Here is a 23895-nt window from a genome sequence, read left to right as displayed (position 1 = left end):
TTAGAACTAATTTTTAATGTATATTTTTTCATCACTAGTCATATTATTATTTTATTTAATATTTGAGAGATAATATAATTTTTTTAAAAAACCACTTGTATTTGCATGAAGTTTCAGTGAATTGCATGTTATTTGACTATTTACAGTTTTTAATCAAATTTGATTATTAGAAGAAACATATTTAAAACTATCAACAGGTAAATGAAGAAATGCAAAGAGTTTTCCCGAAAATGTATGCCTGTTGTGATTTGCGAAATTCCTTAAATGTGCGGAACTAATTTACACCTTGACACTTTGAGATGCAGACAGAGGAAGGCCCTATATGGCAGTTAACCTGCATAGTGGCGAGACACTGCTAATGTAGCAAGAACAAATAGTGGAGATGCAAATTTTTTTGAATCTCACAGGGTTTACACCTGAGCTACAAAAATGGTTTTAAGCAGGAGTCAAACTGTCACCCCGTACATGTTCGTCTGACTAAGCTCGAATGCTAACCCCTTGGCCACTATGAACTCTAAACATCTGGCACATACGGGCAGATGCATCGGTAACACAATAGATCTGTAAAACTTCTCTTGCAATTTTCTCAGTATTGCCAGAGTAGTGCATTTTACTGTCCGCTCCAATAGCTGAATGGTAAGCATGATGGACTGCTGTCCTAAGGGGCCCGGGTTAGATTCCCTGCTGGGTCTGGGATTTTCTCCACTCTGGGACTGGGTGGTGGTGTTTTCATCATCATTTCATTCCCATCTGGTGCACAGTCGCCCAATGTGCCGTCAAATGTAATAAGACCTACACCAAGGTGGCCGGACGTGCCCCGTAAGGGGCCTTCTGACCAATGACGCCAAATGCTCATTTCAATTTCAGTGCATTTTACTACATGCACATTATGTTATTTTAGTGGCCTACTAAAGGTGTACAAAGTTTGAAATAAATCGATGATCCCAACTTCATGGCCTCCCCTAGTCCATGCTAAAGAGAGGCCGCTTTGTAAGTTTACAACCACTAGCTATCAGTGAAAGCAGACCAAAATACAAACAAGAAAAAATGGCAGTGGCGATAGGGGTTAGTATCTACTGTATATCACTGCAATCTTCAGCCTATTGTATTATGCAACAGAATTCCATGCAAATATGATCTTATCACCTGTGGGTTGCATATTTTCTTAGTTGGCAGTCCAGTGTTGCCTTCCGAATTTTCTTTTCATTCATGTGAGTAATTCACTTAGTACATCTGTGCTTCTATTACCTCACTGAGGCCGAGTTTTTGTTTAGTCAATTACTTGTTACAAGTGATAATACGATCTTTAGTCAGTGCCAATTTGTGGCCATCTGTCGTGTTTCTCCCCAGTAACTCTTTTATCACAGCTATACATGTGTATGGTACCTCCTTGACATCTGATATTGTAAGTGTAATAACAATGAAAATTCACTAAGGTGTCTGCGAACTGATCCCGTATCTGGGTATGCTGATGAACTTATTTTTACCACAGGCAGTGGGATGCCTTCATAAGTCATATAAAAGTAGAAAACTAAGTGGTTGACAACTGCTGTACTCCTGGCAGCAAGGCATTGACATGTGTTGCTCCCACAATTACACGTAATGATGTTGGCTAAAGTGTACCTGATCCAGTTTAAAGTTGTTTACTACCAACATGTAATTTTGAGATGTTTAGTTTGGTTAGTTTTTCTAACTTGTTCTTTCCAAGTATGGTATTTTTCCTAAGTATTTGCAACTGTTATTGCATTTTAGCTGATACTGTTCACGTACTATCCCACTTGCTTGGTACATGTACCTTGTAATAGAGCAGTGTGGATTCTGAAAGCCTTTAATGTAGTTACAAGGTGGTGCATGATTTGTAGAGATTTTCCTGCAGTCATTCATCCAAGAGTAGTGCCAGTTCCCTTTTCTGTTTTATTCTCAAACAATGCATTTTACTCATCAATGCCATTTGCATCTCTCAAGATAGAACATTGTTTTATTTCTTTAGGATGATGTGAGAAGTATTAGACTGCATTATCACAGAATTCATATGTAATGGTATATCATTGGGAATTTAATGTACAGTTTTAAAAATGTAGAATAATATTGAACTTGAGGTATTTATTATACATGTTAGAATCTATTTGTTGGCAATAATGGTATGTCAAATGGATTGGATAATATAAAATACAAATTTTAAGGAAGTCAGTGTGTACATTAGTTATAAAGTAACATTATTAAGTGCTTGATGAAGGAAAAGTAGATTTCACACAGAAATCGGTATTTTATTGTGCCTTTAGAACTATTGATGGTCCTTATATAGTGGAGCTATTTTTATAGAACTGAAGTGGTTTGAAGGCTCCAAATAAAATCTGACATTAGTTGCTTTGCAACTGTTTAATCAGTGATGGTGGTGGTATATGTTGTAGGTATGATACAGTAAAAGGGTCTGACTGGCTGGGTGACCAGGATGCCATTCACTACATGACAAGAGAAGCACCAAAGGCTGTCATTGAGCTTGAGAACTATGGTTAGTTACAAATGTTTAACTTTTTATAATTAATGATGTACTAATCTGGTTAAATATGTGCTTGTATTTGCGATTCTATATGTGTTGTTAGTAGTAAAGAAAATTGACATGTCCCTGCAAATTATATTTACTGTGCATAGAAAGTGTGAAAAAGAGACTAGCCTGCTTTTCCTTTCTGATAAATGAAGTTGTACATCATTCATGATTCTCATTTAAAAGGAGAAAAATATTTTGACGCCATCAAAATTTACTCATTTATGTAGGGAAAATGTAATAACATCCTAGTAAAATTCATATTTGGTGGTAAGTTACAGATGAATCAAACCAATAGCTTAATTAACATAAAGCTGAAAATTGATGTAATTAAGAGACTAGTATTTTGTCAGAACATTTCAGTATTAATTTTCAGTCTACAGGTATTTTAATTCTTGCTAATCCTAATGTTCAGACTTCATGGGGATGCATTTTGCACAGTTTTCTGCAGTTCCTATGTCCATTTCAGTATTGCCTCTCCTACAATATTTTTCTGCTATATTGTAACATATCACTTTGGGGCAGCAATGTGTTGCCCCTGTGTCTTCCTCTGATCAACATATGAGGGCCATGACCTTGGCAAGTATTTTCTCTTTGCATAAGTAATTAGTTTCAACCCACATATTTTGCGCAAAATTTGTTTTCTTTGTGCATGTGCCTGAATCTGGTTTGATGCAGTGTGCATGTTGCGGCAACTGCTAGCTGGTCAATTACTACAGGCTATGGACTTCAGAAGGTCGTAACAGTATTGTTGACACAACGATACAGGAAAGTTGGCATTCATTAGCTAGACTTGAAAAAGTGTTGTTGGATTATACACAAAATCCTGTAAATGATCTGTAACTGAAGTGTTCTGAATTGTAAATACAAGACACAGTATGTACAGCTGTTGAGAGGAAGTGGATGTCATTTCATATGACTTGGTTTTTGTAGAACGACATCTCAGTCAGCACAGAAGACAAACTGATAACGGAGTTTGCTCTACAAAACAATTTCATGGTCATTCTGTCAGCAGACTGCAGCACATAAAAATGTAAAAATTTTAATAAACAACAGCAACTGAAAATATCTTTGCGTAGTTAACTGGTACACGCAACACAGAACATTGCACTGAACAGCTGACATTTACTAAGGAATAACTGCCATTTGCTGTGGAACAACCAGCAACTGCTACGAAATGCCTGACTAGTGATAGAAAAGAAAGTGTTGAAGGTGGGGTGCGTTAACTGCAGCAAAGCCTGTGCATGAATGCTTTGGATACATTCAACAGTTGATGCAGTACGGTGTTTGACGAAGGTTGTTGTGGAGCCAATTAGTGCAACATTACATGTGGTAAAGCAGCATGTCTGCAAGACATCATTTGCTTGATTACAATTGTGGGCAAGGGGGGTCGCTCGAAGCTGGTCAAAGTGTCACTACTGTGGCCTCAGTAATGGGTGTCTCCAAAAGTGTCGTCATTCAATTGAAAGAAGGTTGGTGAAGGTGGAACTGCTATGCGGAAGAATGCCAGTTGTTGTAGATGGATCCTCACAGCACACAGGAGGATTGATACATAGTGCTAGTGGCATAAAGGAACAGATATCTTGCTCAAAGGCAGATCGCTGCAGACATTGCAGCCACTACCGGTACAAGTATCTCTTCCAGAACCATGTCATTTCAGTTAAATGAGGCTGGTTTGTGTGCTCGGAAGTCTGTTAACTGCATCCCACTTCAACCACACCATCATTGAGGAAGAGTTCATTGGTGTAGGGAACATGTGGCAAGTGATTCTGGCCACCTGGTAGTGTGGAGAGAGGGTGAAACATATTACACACCACAGAATGTTCATGAACGTCATTGGTATGGCCTAGGTGTTACGGTGTGGACATGCATTATACATAGTGGCCGAATGCTTTCACATATCCCTGCACTGGGTACCGCTACAACACAGTGGTGTTCCAGGGAGATAATTCCAGATGATGTGCATCTGTTTAGGGTTGCAGAAGGTCCTGACTTTCTGTTTATGGATGACAGTGCCTGCCCACTCAGGACCACTGATGTGCCAGACACACTTAAAAGTGAAGATATTGAACATGTGGAATGGGCTGCATACTCCCCAGATCTAAGCCCTATAGAACGTCACTGGGATGCTCTTTGCAGACATGTTTCTCATGAACACTCCATGAATCATGCAAGAACTGAAAACCAATTTGAGAGAGAAGTGGGACAATATCCCCCAAGGACTCCTTTACACTTCAGTAGCCATCATGAATAACAGGTGCAACGTATGCATTAATGCCTGAGGAGAGCATATTCCTTACTGACTTGAGAGTCTGGTATCGACCTTTATGTTAGCAGTCTGACCTGTGTCAAGTATGAATGTTATTTGTGTCTGTTATCCTGCTTTCCCCTGTAGTGAAATCTGTACCATTTTTTGTTATCCCACTCCATCTCTATTAACATGTGTACTGTGTTTCAAGCCATCCACACACACTTCTGGTTATACCCGTCCAACAATATCGTTGTTCCTTTGCAATTGTGAAGTAGTGTATACGAAAATGATACAGTTACATGCATTATTGTGAACTGAAAGTGTTTTTGTTTCCTTCATGCAGTTTTTTTTCTTAAGTGACTGATACTTATGTTTAGATTAAAATTAACATATACAGCAATAACAGAAATTTAGCCACTAATTTGAGTAATATGTAGTGAAATGACAAGGGCATAGGAGAAAGACTTCCGTAGCTCACAATGATAAATCTAAGAGACTGTTTTTATATACATTGTCTGTGTAGAACAATAACTTTTATTACAACCATTAATGACATATTCTCAGTCCATTATCTCATGAGAGAGATTGTTGACAATCACAGAAATTATGCAAAAAGGAGACTTTCAACTTACACACTTATACTAGAAACAAATACTAACAAAGAGATAGAGGGGCTGGCCAGTACTTACCTCAGCTCAGTACAGCCGATAGATACACAAAAAACAGAACCGAAAATTTACTAGCTTTCGGAACAAATGTTCCTTCATCAGGGAGGAGAGAGGGGAAAGAAAGGGAAGAAGGGAAAGTAGATTCAGTTACTCACAACCCAGGTCATGAAGCAACAAGGAAAGGAAAACAGGGAGGGTAGCAAGGATGGAGGCATGGTTGTCAGAGGGAAGCCAAAGATATTCTACTATAAGTACTGTGCCAGCTTCAAACCAAAGAGGATGCATACAGAAGTAAAGAGGTATATAGTATAAAGATAAACACAATTATGTAGGATGAAAAGATGCGTGAATGGCTAAAGAGGAAAGGGAAAGAGGAGAAGTCTGAAGAGTAAATGGGAGTGAGGTTGTTTAACGTAGGTTCAGTCCAGGGGGATGGCGGGATGAAAGGATATTTTGGAGTGAAAGTTCCCATCTCCACCGTTCAGAGGGACTGGTGTTGGGTGGGAGAAGCCAAATGGCACATACGGTGTAGCAGGTTCCTAGGTCCCTAGAATTATGCTGGAGGGCATGCTCCACTACTGCGTATTGGACATCTCCTAGGCGGACAGTTCGTCGGTGTCCGTTCATGCGCTCAGCCAGTTTAGTTGTTGTCATACTGATGTAAAAGGCTGTGCAGTGGCAGGCATGTCAGTTGATAAATGACATGTGTAGTTTCACACGTGACCCTGCCTTGAATTGTGTGTGTTTTACTAGTAGCGGGGCTGGAGTAGGTGGTTGTGGGGGGATGCATGGGGCAGGTTTTGCAGCGGGGTCGGTTACAGGGCTAGGAACCGCTGGGTAGAGAAGGTAGTCTGGGAATATTGTAGAGTTTAACAAGGATGTTACAGAGGTTAGGTGGGCGACGAATGGCAACTCTGGGTGTTGTGGGGAGAATTTTGTCAAGGGATGATTTCATTTCAGGGGTTGACTTGAGAAAGTCATATCCCTGGCGGAGTAATTTGTTGATGTTTTCGAGGCCAGGATAATATTGGGTGGCAAGGGGGATGCTTCTGTGTGGTCTGGGGGTAGGAACATTGTCGTTGGACGGGGAGGAATGTATTGCTCGGGAGATCTGTTTGTGGACAAGGTCTGCAGGATAGTTGCGGGAGAGGAACGCACTGGTCAGTTTATTGGTGTAATTGTTGAGGGATTTGTCACTGGAGCAGATACGTTTGCCACGAATACCTAGGCTGTAGGGAAGGGAGCGTTTGATGTGGAATGGATGGCAGCTATCGAAGTGAAGGTACTGTTGTTTGTTCGTGGGTTTGATATGGACAGAGGTGTGGATGTGAGCTTCAACAAGATGAAGGTCAACATCCAGGAAGGTGGCTTGGGTTTTGGAGAAGGACCAGGTGAAATTCAGATTCAAAAAGGAGTTGTGGTTATGGAGAAAATTAAGGAGTGTTTCTTCACCATGAGTCCAGACCACAAATATGTCATCTATAAACCTATACCACGCCAGGGGAAGCAGCTGTTGGGTCTTCAGGAAAGCCTCCTCCATGCAGCCCATGAAGAGGTTGGCATAGTACAGAGCCATCCTGGTTCCCATGGACGTTCCCCTGATTTGTTTGTAGGTCTGGCCTTCAAAAGTGAAGTAATTATGGGTGAGGATGAAGTTGGTAAGTGTGATAAGGAACGAGGTTTTTGGAAGATCTTCGGGTGGGTGTTGGGAGAGGTAGTACTCAAGGGCAGAGATACCATGGGTATGTGGGATGTTTGTGGAAAGGGATGTAGCATCTATGGTGACAAGAAAGGTTTCAGGTGGGAGAGGAGTGGGAATGGATTTGAGGCGTTCTAGGAAGTGGTTTGTGTCTTTGATGTACGATGGGAGTCTGCGGGTGATAGGTTGGAGGTGTTGGTCTACCAGAGCTGAGATACGTTCTGTTGGGGCTTTGAAGCCTGCTACAATTGGACGGCCAGGATGGTTCTCTTTGTGGATTTTGGGTAATAGGTAGAAGGTAGGTGTACGTGGCTCGGGTGGAGTGAGTAAGTCTATGGAAGCCGTTGTGAGGCCTTGTGAGGGACCTTCGATTTTTAGGATTTTCTGCAGATCAGTCTGGATGGAGGGAATGGGATCCTGGGTAACAGCTTTGCAGGTTGATGTGTCGGAGAGTTGATGCAGTCCTTCTGCCACATACTCCATACGGTCAAGTATGACAGTTGTGGAGCCTTTATCCACCGGGAGGATGACAATAGAGAGGTCTATTTTCAGCTCCTTAATGGCACGGGATTCAGCTGGGGTGATGTTGGGGGTTGTCGGGATGTTCTTCAAGAAGGACTGGGAGGCAACACTGGATGTGAGGAATTCCTGAAATGTCTGCAAGGGATGGTTTTGGGGGAGGGGAGGAGGATCCCTTTTAGAAGGCGGTCGGAACTGTTCTAGACAAGGTTCAACACTGGGTCTAGTATTTGGAGGCTGTGTTTGGGTAGTGAAGAGATATTTCCAGTTGAGGTTCCGGGTGAATGGGAGGAGATCTTTAACCAGGGCAGTGTGGTTGAATTTAGGCGTGGGGCTAAAGGTTAAGCCTTTTGATAGAACAGATGTCTCTGGAGGAGAGAAGGATCTGGATGAGAGGTTTAGAACTGAATTGGGACTGGTGATATGTGGCATTTGACTGTGGTTATAGTTGAGATTTGGTCTGTGTGGGGTATGTGCTGGGATGGGGAGGTTGAGTAGGGTGGCTAGGCTAGGTTTGTTGGCTATGAGGGGGGTTTGTTGAAGGTTCTGTTGTGGTTGGTGTTTGTGAGGGATAAGGAGAGGGACCCCACTTCTTAGGTGTTGCACTAGCACTGTGGATAGTTTTTTCAGGTGGTGTGTGGCATGGAACTCAAGTTTGCAGCTGGCTTCTAGGATGATGATCCTGAGTGTGTTCTCCAAGCAAGGGTTTGAGAGGTGGAGGACTTTGAAGAGAGATAGGAGCTGTTGGGAGTGATGGTTACCTGAAGTAGTGTAGAGATTCTGGACAAGTTGGGTAAGGGCTAAGGATTGAAGGTTCTGGAAGTCCAGGAGGAATTGCACCCAGAGATGGGAACTTTTAAGGTAAGCCCTTTCGGGGTAATTCCAAAGGTTAAGCAGGACTGGAGGAAAAGTATATGGGATTGCAGTTTGGCTACAGTGAATACATGTTTCCGGAATGAATGTAAATAATGTGGTATAGGATTAGGGTACATAGTGGGTAAGTGGTGGGTAGGGAAATTAAATAACTAAAGTTAAAATATTAACCATAAGAAGGAATAAAACACGGAGGGAAGGAAGAGAAAGAAAGAAATTGTGTTGGTAATGTTCAATACCAAGGGAAGACCACTAAATAAGAAAAATACGGAAAAAGTTGACCACACCAAGCAAGTATGTCCAGATCAGGGGAAAAGAACACACATTGCTCAAAAACACAGGTCGCGCGTGCCGCAAAAGTGGTCGCGCGTAAAAAAAATTTTCTGTGGCAGAGAAAGATAGCCAATGGCACAAAAATATCGCCAGCAACATGCTACATCCCTTTACACAAACATCCCACATACCCATGGTCTCTCTGCCCTTGAGCACTACCTCTCCCAACACCCACCTGAAGATCTTCCAAAAACCTCGTTCCTTATCACACTTACCAACTTCATCCTCACCCATAATTACTTCACTTTTGAAGGCCAGACCCACAAACAAATCAGGGGAACGGCCATGGGAATCAGGATGGCTCCGTACTATGCCAACCTCTTCATGGGCCGCATGGAGGAGGCTTTCCTGAAGACCTAACAGCTGCTTCCCCTGGCCTGGTATAGGTTTATAGATGACATATTTGTGGTCTGGACTCATGGCGAAGAAACACTCCTTAATTTCCTCCATAACCACAACTCCTTTTTGAATCTGAATTTCACCTGGTCCTTCTCCAAAACCCAAGCCACCTTCCTGGATGTTGACCTTCATCTTGTTGAAGCTCACATCCACACCTCTGTCCATATCAAACCCACGAACAAACAACAGTACCTTCACTTCGATAGCTGCCATCCATTCCACATCAAACGCTCCCTTCCCTACAGCCTAGGTATTCGTGGCAAACGTATCTGCTCCAGTGACGAATCCCTCAACAATTACACCAATAACCTGACCAGTGCTTTCCTCTCCCGCAACTATCCTGCAGACCTTGTCCACAAACAGATCTCCCGAGCAATACATTCCTCCCCGTCCAACGACAGTGTTCCTACCCCCAGACCACACAGAAGCATCCCCCTTGCCACCCAATATTATCCTGGCCTCGAAAACATCAACAAATTACTCCGCCAGGGATATGACTTTCTCAAGTCAACCCCTGAAATGAGATCATCCCTTGACAAAATTCTCCCCACACCACCCAGAGCTGCCTTTCATCGCCCACCTAACCTCTGTAACATCCTTGTTAAACTCTACAATATTCCCAGATTACCTTCTCTACCCAGCAGTTCCTACCCCTGTAACCGACCCCGCTGCAAAACCTGCCCCATGCATCCCCCCACAACCACCTACTCCAGCCCCGCTACTGGTAAAACACACACAATTCAAGGCAGAGCCACGTGTGAAACTACACACGTCATTTATCAACTGACATGCCTGCCACTGCACAGCCTTTTACATCGGTATGACAACAACTAAACTGGCTGAGCGCATGAACGGACACAGACGAATTGTCCGCCTAGGAGATGTCCAATACCCAGTAGTGGAGCATGCCCTCCAGCATAATTCCAGGGACCTAGGCTTCTCCCACCCAACACCAGTCCCTCCGAACTGCGTAGATGGGAACTTTCACTCCAACACATCCTTTCATCTCGCCATCCCCCTGGACTGAACCTACGTTAAACAACCTCACTCCCATTTACTCTTCAGACTTCTCCTCTTTCCCTTTCCTCATTCACACATCTTTTCATCCTACATAATTGTTTGTCTTTATACTATATACCTCTTTACTTCTGTATGCATCCTCTTTGGTTTGAAGCTGGCACAGTACTTATAGTAGAATATCTTTGGCTTCCCTCTGACAACCGTGCCTCCATCCTTGCTACCCTCCCTGTTTTCCTTTCCCTGTTGCTTCATAACTTGGGTTGTGAGTAACTGAATCTACTTTCCCTTCTTCCCTTTCTTTCCCCTCTCTCCTCCCTGATGAAGGAACATTTGTTCCGAAAGCTAGTAAATTTTTGGTTCTGTTTTTTGTGTATCTATCGGCTGTACTGAGCTGAGGTAAGTACTGGCCAGCCCCTCTCTCTCTTTGTTGGTATTTGTTTCACATCTTTATATGAGATTTTCCATTAATCATTACACTTAAACTAGACAAAGACAAGCAGCTTGAAAGCTAGTCACAGCGCTGTTACATGCTTATACCAAACACGCATCAGTCAACCACCAATGATTACTGTCCCTAATATTTGTTTACAATTGGTATTTAAGTATTTCCTTGTAATTTTAGTTGACTGGCCCGTTTCCTTACTGTTTTGCTTCTTTTTTCAGCAGTTTTTCATCTTTTATACAGCACAATGAAATTTTGTCCTTTGACTAAACATTCTAAATACTGCTCTAGAACTTTCATAAACAGTGACATCAAAAACAAGCAGTGCCTTCTGTTTTATTTTTAGTAAACTATTTGTTTTCTCCTTCATTCTAGTCTTGCAACTGTACATGTTAGAATAGGCACTTGTAACACTAGAAGAGTGTACGGCAGTGCACAGATATAAAGTTTTTAATATGACTAGTCAGTTTGTGATTATGAACACATGACACCAACCTCATAATTTCTATAAATTGCATATGGATTTTAAAAACTACACTGAAATAATTGTGACTCTCACTTTTTGTTATGCAAGATGTTTTCGTAATTGCTATTACTCATTACATTTTAAGGACATGTGCTTATCTTTTAATATTTACAAGCATAACCCTGTTTTTACAAAATATGGCATGCTCTTACAATTATTGACTGATCTTTTACAAGATGGTGATTTTGCACGTGGCATTTCATGGGGAGCCAATATTTTTTTGAGCCTGACAACATAAGTGTCCTGCAATATATGTTAAAGCCATAAAATCACATTCCTGAAAATGACTAAAAAGCCAAAACCTTGGTTGTACAAATAAACAATGAAACAGTCAAATGGCAGTGTAGTCCTTTAAAAAAATGTTGTATGACTGTTGCTCAACTACATCAAAGACGTTTTTGATTGTATTTTGATGAAATGTGAACAAGGTCTTTCAATAAGTGTCATATGAACAGAATTAATTAATTGGGTAGGTGCTCAAGAAATTAGCTGTCTTTGTGGGCTACCGAGCAAAGGCAGTTATTTCCCTCAAGTTCTTATTTGACTATCATGCTGATGTGTAAATTGACAAGTTTTCAGTGATTAATTTGATTTCTGTCTTCAATGAAAAGACTAAGTTAATAACATACTACATCACTTTTGATTTCTAAGGAAACATCTTTTCACAAAACGATCACATGTACCTACACTATTAAATTGCCCAAAGAACTACATGTGACAGATTCTTCAACTCTGATACATATGTCATCCTTATAGGTAGTAGAGCATGTGGAATCCCAGCAACTCCATCACAAGTGGTTGTACTCTATATTATCTTGGAATGTGTTAGTTATGAAATGCCATTTATGGTTCATTGTTATGATTTGGTTGTTTTCTGATATTGGGTGCCAGACACAATTAATTATCTACAAAGGAATTGTTATCCTTACCCCCCTTTCAGCTGTGTTGAATTTTTTCCCATGAACTTCTAGTTTTAATTTGATTTATGGCCTACAGTTAGGTCAAGAAAAATCCTAAAAGATCGTTTTTCATTAATGTTATAAATAAGGACCCAAGTGATGGTGCAGGTCGGGATTTATTTTTAAAGCATGTGCAATATGCTTAACAAGTACATAGGACTGTGATTGACAGATAAAGTGCATATTTATCTCATCCAAATATAATTACATGATTTATTTCTCATTTTTTGTGTATACTGGAATAAAAATTTAAATAATTAGTTAAAGTTACGATTTCTATTCATTAATAAACCATTAGTAATAATTTAACAGGGTAAGAATCACGAAAGTAGGTATTATATGTGGTAGAGCTGAAGACATCGACAGTTTGATTATATAATGGTTAGACAAAGATTGTGTAACCAGATTTTAAATTGTAAATTGTGGTCTCTGGCAACAATTTATTGGTTATGAAGTGAACATTAAAACTGTTGAAATTGCAAAACGGGTAGGGAATTAGAGAGACGGGCCCTAGATGAATTGAAAGAACCAGAGATTGTTGAGTGTTTTAGGGAGCATTAGGCAATGGTTGGCTAAAACGAGGGGAAAGGAATACAGTAGATGATGAATGGATAGCTATGAGAGATGAAATTGTGAAGGCAGCGGAGGATCAAATAGGTAAAAGGACAAAGCCTAGTAGAAGTCCGCAGATAACACAGGAGATATTGAATTTAATTGATGAAGGAGAAAATATTAAAATGCAGCAGATGAAGCTGGCAAAAAGGAATACAAATATTTAAAAAATGGAATTGGCGGAAGTGCAAACTGGCTAGGCAGGAATGCTAGGGAGAGACTTACGGATTTAGAAACATTCTTCACTAGGGGAAAGATGGATACCACCTACAGGAAAATTAAAGAGGCTCTTGGAGAAAAGAGAAACAGCTGTATGAAGGTCAACAGCTCAGACAGAAAACCAGTCCTAAGCAAAGAAGTTAAGGTGGAAGGAGTACATAGAGGGTCTGTATGAAGGAGATGTAGATGAAGACGAGATGGGCGATGTGAAACTGCAGGGAACATTCGACAGAGCAGTAAAAGACCTAAGTTGCAACAAAGCTCCAGGAGCAGATGACCTTCCGTCAGAACTAGGGTAGTCTTCGGGGAGCCAGCCATGACAAAACTCTTCCATCTGGTATGCAAGATGTATGAGACAGGCAAAATATCCTCCGACTTTAAGAAGAATTCCAAAGAAAGCAGTTGCTGACTGATGCGAAAATTACTAAACTATCAGTTTAATAAGTCTTGGTTATGAAATACTAACACACATTCTTTACGGAAGAATGTAAAAACTGGTAGAAGCTGACATGGGGGTTCCAGAGAAATGTAGGAACACACAAGGCAATACTGACGCTATGACTTTTCTGAGAAGATATGTTAAGGATTGACAAACCTACATTTGTAGCATGTGTAGACTTAGATAAAGCTTATGACAGTATTGACTGGGATAATCTCTTTGAAATACTGAAGGGAGCTAAAGGCTGTTTACAACTTGGACAGAAATCAGATGGTATTTATAAGAGTCGAGGGGGCATCAAAGGGAAGCAGTGGTTGAGAAGGGGATGAGACAGGGTTGCAGACTATCTCCGATGTTATTCCATCTGTACATTGAACAAGCAGTAAAAGGAGCCAAAGAAACAATTGGAGTAGGAATTGAAATTCAAGGAGAAGAAAGAAAAAATTTGAGCTTTGCTGATGACATTGTAATTCTGTCAGACAGCAAATGACTTGGAAGAGCAGATGAACAACATGGATAGTGTCTTGAAAGGTGGGCACAAGATGAATGTCAATGAAGCAAAACAAGGCTAAGGAATATAGCTGAATTAAATCAGAGGACGCTAGGGAATTAGATTAGGAAATGGGACGCTTAATAAAATACATAGTAGGTGAGTTTTGCTACTTGAGCAACAAAATAACTGATGATGGCCAAAGCAGAGAGGGTATAAAATGTAGACTGGCAATGGCAAGAAAAGCATTTCTGAAGAACAGAAAATTGTTAACATTGAATATGATTTAAGTGTTATGAAGTATTTTCTGAAGGTATTTGTATGGAGTATTGCTATGTATGGAAGTGAAACATGGATGATAAACAGTTTAGACAAAAATAGAATAGGAAGCTTTCAAAATGGAGTGCTATAGAATAATGCTGAAAATTAGATTGGCAGATCATGTAACAAATTAGGAGGTACTGAAAAGAAATGGGGAGATTAGAAATTTGTGAAACAACCTGGCTAGAAGCAGGCATTGCCTGATAGCACACATTCTGAGATATCAAGAGATGACCAATTTAGTATTGGAGGGAAGTTTGTTTGTGTGTGTTGGGGGGTGGGGGGTGGGGGGGGGGGGGGGAGATCATGGAGTGAGACATAAAATAGGCCACAGCAACAAGGTAATATTAGTTGTGTGTGTGAATCTGCTTCAAACATTTTATTTATTCATGTTTAAACTAGGATATAAATTTGAATAATTAGTACAATCATTGGAAAATTGAAAAATCACTAGCAATAATCTGGCAGACTAAGAGCATATATCTTTGTGTGAAATTGTTTGAAACAACTTTTGCACTTCAAAAGACATAAATATACACTGCCATTTTGGTAAAAAGTTTTGGTTCTGCTATTACTTGGCATAACCTCCACATTTGCAGGAAAGTTGGATCATCAGTGTCTGAGAAATGATCATAACCATCTTTTATTCTGTCATTGGAAATAATAGGGATAAGATTGCAGTATTGGGATTTTTACACACCTCAGGATCAGTTTCACCCTCAGGTTCATGCACCTCAGGTCTTTCCTATGTGGAAGTTGCCAGTAAAGCTTCAGCTAAAGCCTATGATAGCTGAAGAATCATCCAGGTTTGTTGAAGCACCTAGGTACATTTCAGAGCCTCAAGTTGCTGTAATCACAATTTTTTTTCAAATCTACTGGTGTAGGTTTATTTTAGATACATTTTTTAAAGTTATACTCTGCTGGGAAAAAGGAATCACCTGTTCATTGATGGAACCAGATTTGGAATTTATGGGAAGATTGATATAAACATTTCTAACAGTGTTGATAATTAGTTGAACCCTCTGTAATTCATTTATTTTTACTTCTTTATTCACTATGTTAGTATCTATAAAGTGAGTCTTTCTTTTCAAGGGAAGAAATCTGTTAAGGCATAATGTTGCATATTACTGAGAGATTAAATCCTTTCTGCCAGTACATTAAAATTCTAAGACATCGGATCATGTTCATTAATAAAGTATTTCACTTTTGGACAAGATGTTTACCATTTGGCATCTGAGAAGCAAAAATATAATGTCCCACGTGCAATAAATATTTTTTTAACATGAAAGTGAATTTTAATTAACATTTCTTTGCTCAGAATTCATACATACATATATGATTGTACTGGTGAATGATAAAATTTAAACAAGTACAACCCATACAGCAGTGGTAGTTATTTGTTCCACAGTAGACAGTATATTTTGAAAAGGAATAAATAGGATGGGGTACAGCAGTGTTTATAACACCTCTTTGGATAAGAAAACGTTAATGTTGACCTTCATTTATATGATATTATTAAACACAACGAATTGCCTTGCTATTGTGACAACACTCCTGACCTACTGAATTTTCTTTGTAGAACAGTGTCATCAACAATTGGAACCTGAAATGCAATTGCACCAATGTGTGTTACATGTGGTGATGGTGGATGATGGATGGTGATGATATTTGTTCATACTTTACAGGTATGCCATTCAGTAGGACAGCTGAAGGCCGCATTTATCAGCGAGCATTTGGAGGCCAGTCTCTCAAATTTGGAAAAGGAGGACAAGCTCATCGATGTTGCTGTGTTGCAGACCGCACAGGGCACTCCTTGTTGCATACACTTTATGGCCAGTCTCTTAAATATGATTGCAATTATTTTGTTGAGTATTTTGCTCTGGACCTTTTGATGGATGGTGATGCCTGTGTGGGGGTTATTGCTCTCTGCTTAGAGGATGGATCAATACATCGTTTCAGAGCAAAGAATACGGTTAGTGAACATGTTACTTGTTGATAGCAAGTCCTGTGTAACATGCAGTATCTGAACTGAAGCAATCAGTGCATTAATTCTTTTATCATCAAATTTTGAACATCTTTTATGACTAGGTCTGCTACATACATTGAAATACTGCTTACACAAAACCTGAGACAGCAACCCACATAAACACATGGTACTGTTCTGTTTCTGGGAGGATCCATAATGTACAAGGAACAGGCTGATTATAGTTTGTGTGTTTTACATACATGGAATGAACAATTTGGGCTGCGTACTTAACCTCTTTGTACCACTGTGAAAATTAATTTTTGTTGTAAATTCTGTTTGAATTGTTTCACTTGCTTGTACTGTAGTCAGTTTTTAAGGTTAACAAAATTTATGTTCTTTCATTTTACACACACACACACACACACACACACACACACACACACACACACACACACGAAAGGTAATGTGAATACATCAGTGTGCTGGCATGCTTCTGTCAGTGTGGCCTGTAACATGATTTAACATTGTATGTGTATTCTTACTGTTATTTGTAAAACATATGGCTGTATGCCACATATTGCACAAGAGGTTACACATTGCTCTCTTGGCAGTAGGTGTAGGCCCTCTTCTACCATTCTGTCACCCATAAGTTGGATGCTATGTTCTAGAACTTAACTTGCACTTTTGCTCTCATTGTATCCAATGTATCATGAAGGAATAGATGTACATTACGTTTTTTCTAAATTCTTAACTAACATAGGAAATGGCCCAGGTTTTGAGTCTAAACTGTGGTGTTGGGAAGATGACAGTCATAGAACCCTCAGGATTGTTGGAACAGTCAGTCACGAGAAAACTCCGCCTGTGTGAAAGATACGAGACAGGAAAAATGCCCTCGGAAGAAATATGCGCTAATTCCCATTCCAAAAACAGTAGGTGCTGACATGTAAATATTACCATATTATCAGTTTACAAAAAACTGTCTCAAATTTTCTTCAGATGTCCAGTAAAATGTAAGAATACAGGAGTAATACTGACCCTATGACTTAGGATGAGGAAAAAGAAAGGCAAGCAGTTGTTGAGTTGGTAGTAAGACAAGATTCTGGCGTATCCCCAATATTATTCAATCTGTACAATGAGCAGGCTGTGAAGGAAACAAAGATTGAAGGTGGGAAGAAAATTAAATGTCAGACAGAAAAAATAGAAGATGATGACACAGTAATTCTGTGAGAAATGGCAAAAGAGTGGGAAGATCTATTGAATGGGTTGAATAGTGTCTCGAAAACATATTATAAGATGAATATCAACAAAAGTAAAATGAAGGTAAATGGAATGTTGTTGAATTAAATCAGGTGATGCTGATGGAATTGGATTATGAAATAAAACCCTAAAAGTAGCAGACATGTTGCCATTTGGGTAGAAAGATAACTGATGATGGCAGAAGTAGAGTGAATATAAAATGCATAGTAGCAAGAGCAAGGAAAATGTTTTTGGAAAATAGAAATTTTTTAACAACGGATATTAATTTAATTGCTAGAAGACCTCTTTAAGATATTTGTATGGACTGTAACCTTACACAGAAATGAAACATGCACTATAGTCAGTCTTAAAGAACAGAATAATAAAAAAAAAAACTTTTGAATTGTGGCATTGCAGAAAAAATAGTGAAGATTAAATGGATAGGTGGAATAACTAATGAAGTACTAATAAATATAATTGGGAGAAAGAAATTTATGGCACAACCTGACTAAAAGGAGGAGTCAACTGATTGGACACATCTCAAGGCATCAAGAAAGTGTTAGTATGAGAATTTGTGTGTATGTTTGTGTTTGTGTGTCTATCAACCTGCCAGTGCTTTCATTTGGTAAGTCACATCATCTTTGTTTTTAGATATATTTTTCCCACTTGGAATGTTTCCCTCTATTATATTCATATCATTAATTTGAACCCAACAATTACGTTTGTTACTGTCACTGTTGCATTTCGAAATCTTTTTTGTCATCTTATTTTCTCTTTCTGTTTTTGCAAGTAATTTCACTTTGTATTCACCTTCTCCTTTTTACCGTAATCTACCATACAATTTTATCCCGCCTATATATACTCAATAATACGTAACCTACTTCCAAACCATAACCAAAAAGAATTTTTTTTCCCCCACTTTCAACACTATCGCTGCTATAAAATCCACCGTTTCTGGTTCACAAACAGTTCCTTTCACCTATTAAACAACCATTTCGGCTAGTTCTAATAACTTTCGCTCTATTTCCATTTCCGTTTTTCCCACATCACTGATCATTTTTAGCCGCTTCCCACAGGTTTTAACGTCATTATTTCTTCATCAGACAAATGTTAGCCTCATTTTCATAATCTGCCACCACAAAACCACTCCTTTTAATAAATTTACACACAGTTTTTTCAAAATTTTCCCGAATTTCTCCATCCTTTAACGTGTTTTGGCGGCAACACAACCACCTAACCTTTGTGCACATCGTTGTCTACCAACCCAAGTTCACCACAGGATCCACATAGCCCAGCTTTAACCAACACTTTTCGCCTTTTTTCACACCAGATCTCCAGTTGCTTTCTAGTTCCCCTTTATCTCTCCCCATATATTTTTATTTTCATTTTCATTCATGTTACACTTTCCACCTTCTAATACCATGTCACCCTCACAACAACCCCATTAAGTTTTATTTACATTCCCTCAGCAAACATGCCTTTGCCCTAGCCAGATTACACTCCCATATTTTATTTTCTCAGGCTTGCCTGACATTTGGCATTACCCCCAAAGGCCTCACACTTAAAGTTCCCATCTCTGGCTGAAACCCTTCTTTCCATCAGTCCCTATACCAATACCAAACTGAACAATCCATTGCCCTCGCCCACCTAATCCTTCACCTACACATCAACTCAGGGAATGAACACATCCGTCAACTCCTATCCTTAATAAAAGTCCTCAGTCTTTCCTCTCCCACATCCACACCGGCTGTTCAGAGCCTCCTCCTACAGGCCAACTGCAAATTAAAACAGCATGCCACCCTCCACCTCAAAAAACTATCCAATCTCCTGGTTTCCCACCTCCGGAAAGGCAACTCATTCACCCTTCACAACCTTTCCAGCAAACCTCAACCTCCTCTCATTGCACACAGACCCAGTCTCTCCCATCTATTCAATCTCCCACTTCCAGCTCCACTCCCCCCAAAACCTCAAAATTCCATTCAACACAATCTGGAACCACAACACCCTAATTCAGTAGTTAACCTTTCCTCCAAACCTCTCTCCCGTTCCGAAACCTCTGTCCTATCCAAAGGCCTCACCTTCAGCCCCACTCCCAGATTCAACCAAACAGCCCTCGTCAAAGATTTACTGTGCTACACTCGTACTCTCTGCTGGAAATATCACTTTGCCACGAAGAAAAATGATCCTAATCCTACTCCAAATGATCCAACTCCCCAAGACACTATCCAATTAGAACCCTGCCTGGAACAGTTCCGTCCTCCGTCACAGCGGAACCCACCTCCTCTTCCTGAAAATCACCCTCTCCAAACCTTCCAGGAATTTCTGACTTCCAGCCTTGCCTCTCAATCCTTCTTAAAAAACCTTAATCCTACTCCCAACATCACAACTGCTGAAGCCCAGGCTATCCGTCATCTGAAGGCTGACCGATCCATCGTCATTCTTCATGATCTGGACTCACAGTGAAGAACAACTCCAGAATATCCTCTCCAACCTCAACTCCTTTGGTTCCATCAGATTAACCTGGTCCTACTCCAAATCCCATGCCACTTTCCTTGACATTGACCTCCATCTGTCCAATGGCCAGCTTCACACGTCCGTCCACATCAGACCCACCAACAAGCAACAGTACCTCCATTATGACAGCTGCCACCCATTCCACATCAAACGGTCCCTTCCCTACAGCCTAGGTCTTCGTGGCAAACGAATCTACTCCAATCTGGAATCCCTGAACCCTTACACCAACAACCTGAAAACAGCTTTCGCATCCCGCAACTACCCTCCCGAACTGGTACAGAAGCAAATAACCAGAGCCACTTCATCCCCTCAAACCCAGAACCTCCCACAGAAGAACCACAAAAGTGCCCCACTTGTGACAGGATACTTTCTGGGACTGGATCAGACTCTGAATGTGGCTCTCCAGCAGGGATACGACTTCTTCAAATCCTGCCCTGAAATGAGATCCATCCTTCATGAAATCCTCCCCACTCCACCAAGAGTGTCTTTCCACCGTCCACCTAACCTTCGTAACCTCTTAGTTCATCCCTATGAAATCCCCAAACCACCTTCCCTACCCTTTGGCTCCTACCCTTGTAACCATGCCCGGTGTAAAACCTGTCCCATGCACCCTCCCACCACCACCTACTCCAGTCCTGTAACCCGGAAGGTGTACACAATCAAAGGCAGAGCAACATGTGAAAGCACCCACGTGATTTACCAAGGTTCTATGTGGGAATGACCAGCAACAAACTGTCCATTCGCATGAATGGACACAGGCAGACAGTGTTTGTTGGTAATGAGGATCACCCTGTGGCTAAACGTGCCTTGGTGCACAGCCAGCACATCTTGGCACAGTGTTACACCGTCCGGGTTGTCTGGATACTTTCCACTAACACCAACCTGTCAGAACTCCGGAGATGGGAACTTGCCCTTCAGTATATCCTCTCTTCTCGTTATCCACCAGGCCTCAACCTCCGCAAATTTCAAGTTGCCGCCACTCATACCTCACCTGTCTTTCAACAACATCTTTGCCTCTGTACTTCCACCTCGACTGACATCTCTGGCCAAACTCTTTGCCTTTACGAATGTCTGCTTGTATCTGTGTATGTGCGGTTGGATATGGGTGTGTGTGTGCGAGTGTATACCTGTCCTTTATGTTTGTGTTTGTTTGTGTGTCTATCGACCTGCCAGCGCTATTGTTTGATAAGTCTCATCATCTTTGTTTTTAGACGTATTTTTCCCACGTGGAATGTTTCCCTCTATTATATATATAAATCAATTGACCTCTTAAAGATGAATGGACTTTTAAAAGACTGTCGTGTCTTAAAAAATTCTGAGATTGTTAAGAATGAAGCATAGTTGTCGCACATCTGTGACTAGTGATATTAACCACTGTAGCATGCAGACATACACGGAGTATATAAAATTATGTGGTAATTGGCCATTAATTTCATTTGTGATCGTTTGGAATAATGAACATTTCGCCTAAATGTAAGAAGAAAGGTAAAGTCAGCAGTTTGCCTCCAAAAAGTACGTACCACTCCAAATCAACCTGGTTTCTACACATTCAGAATTTCTTTTCTGATAATCTCTGGTGTGTTTATGGTATGGAATGGAATGAATGTTGTATAGTGTAGTAAGTTAATTCCATGTAAAATTTTCACAACTAATTTTAACAATTTTGTACATTAAATTTATATAACAGCAACTAGCATTGAAAATTGTGTTTGAGCACCATGAAAGGCAAATCTTTTTTAAGTTGAACAAAAATACTTCCATCATTCAAATGACTGTACATTTTAGAAAATAACATTTTGACAACTCATGTTTTGAGCACAACAAACAGTCTATCTCACTACTCCTCCTCCTCCTCCTCCTCCTCCTCCGCCCCCACCCCCTGCCTCCATTTTGTTCTTTTTGTTTGATTACAATTAGGTGTATCAGGTTTCCCCAAAATATCATAATTTTAAAGAAAATAAACATATATTTGTAGATTTATGAGTTCATTTTCAAATTCTGTTTTAGATACTTGCAACTGGAGGATATGGACGTGCATATTTTTCATGCACATCAGCACACACATGCACGGGGGATGGTACAGCTATGGTGTCCCGTGCTGGGTTGCAGAATCAAGACTTGGAGTTTGTACAGTTCCATCCCACAGGTATGTTTCATCATACTGGAACTGAAGTGGTTCATTGATACTCATTGATAAAAGAATTATCTCCAGGAACTTAAACCTCAAGGAAAAGAATTCTCATGTAAATAATTCCTGATATCCCACCAACAGACATTTAGTGTAATAAAATTTGTTTGTTATTCTGTGCTGCAAATTTCTTTACAGCCAGTGTGCACCCACTACACTAAAAAATGTTATAGTATTTCCCACCTATAGAATTTTGCCAAATACTAGCTTCTATTAAAAACGTAGGAGAACATGCCCAAACTCGCTTGTAAAAGTGTAATCAAAAAGAAAGGGAAGAAAAACAGTAAGGAATGGAGGAGGAGGGTGTAGGAGGACTTCAACATAAACAAGGAATAAGGGAAGGAAGAGTGCGAATACAGGGTCTGACCTCTGGAATGGGTGGGAAATGCGCTCAGAATTTGGGTTTATAAGTTTAGTATCTACACAGGTGTGATAATGCAACTTCACTGTATGGTCATCGCGGATAATTCATTGACTGACGGTGGCTCGATAATAGCCAGATATCAGAGATATGTGAGAGGGAAATGAACTCACTGTGCAAGTTGATCTAGCAGAGAATCCAAACTCGTGTAAAGACAAGCACAGGTAGAACTCATCATGCAGCTGGTGCAGATAGTTAACGTCTAAGCACTTGGCACAATACATGGCACGATACACAGGGTGAGGTGTGTTGTGGTCAAACTCCAAGTAGGCTCTGGCTAGCCTGGCCTACTGCAACCCCCAGGTAAACACTTCTGTCAGTAGGTCTGCTCATACAGTATTTTAATAATAATAATAATAATAATAATAATAATCCTAGTGGCACATCTATGAAATTTACATCTTTGTTGTCACAAATATTTGGCTGTTTCTCCTGAACATGTTAACATTTGTGAAGTTGTGGTTGCTGTGGGACCTGCGAACACAGCTGCATTTGTCTGAATACGTATCAGATTTCTCTTCTGTACTGACGAGAGAATGTTAAAATGTCACTTGCTTCTAGACATATCGTAGGCTTGCCGCTCTCTCATTGCATAGAAATAGCAACTTACATGCCATCATTCGTTCCCGTCATACGTCACCGTGAGTGTCCACAACATTATGGCGAGAAACTTAGGTATACCATTAGCCCCCATCTAGACTTTTACTGTCTCTTGCCAAAATGCTGTTGTTGAGAATTTGTACAATTTTAGTCAGTTCAGTTCCAACTATGAATGGATTCAGGCAAACTGCAGTTAAATGTGGTAGCTGTTCCTAAAAAGCCAAAGTACGTGATATAGATTCACGTGTTTGGCAACATGATGCATGATGTAATTTTCTGCCCGCTCACTACATACTTTCCCACACTCCTCTAGTTCTCAACCAAGTTGGTATCACTGTTCCCCCCCCCCCCCCCCCCCCCAACCCTTCTATACTCCTGTGCTTGAGCAACACTGTAGAATGTGGACTGCAATATCTTCTATGGTGAAGTCATATGCAAGAACAGCAACTAAAACATAAATAAAAGATCATAATTACAACTCACTCTGATTCTTCAACTTTTGCTTGTTTCATGATCTACTGATGTCTGTTGGTACGGTCTGCATGATGGACCTTGCCGCCATAAGTTAATCTCACAGCAATTATAGTCAGTTTGATATGAATGATTTCATTTATTAGACATTTCATTCTCAATTAATCTTCTTTCTTGTTCTACA

General features: G+C 40.3%; 1 protein-coding gene across 1 annotated transcript in view; it reads left to right on the top strand.

The window, feature by feature from the left end:
- The window catches only part of LOC126457318 (succinate dehydrogenase [ubiquinone] flavoprotein subunit, mitochondrial), a 101172-nt gene that overhangs the window by 33902 nt on the left and 43375 nt on the right, over positions 1-23895 (top strand). The window contains exons 4-6 of the mRNA XM_050093512.1: positions 2412-2512; positions 16001-16287; positions 22039-22177. Of these exons, the coding sequence (XP_049949469.1) occupies positions 2412-2512; positions 16001-16287; positions 22039-22177 (527 nt within the window). The remainder of the gene's footprint in view (positions 1-2411; positions 2513-16000; positions 16288-22038; positions 22178-23895) is intronic.

The sequence above is a fragment of the Schistocerca serialis genome, chromosome 2, assembly GCF_023864345.2.
Source record: "Schistocerca serialis cubense isolate TAMUIC-IGC-003099 chromosome 2, iqSchSeri2.2, whole genome shotgun sequence".
Classification (NCBI taxonomy): Eukaryota; Metazoa; Arthropoda; class Insecta; order Orthoptera; family Acrididae; genus Schistocerca; species Schistocerca serialis.
The sequence above is the reverse complement of the archived record's forward strand: the minus strand, read 5'-3'. Positions and strand labels throughout refer to the sequence as shown.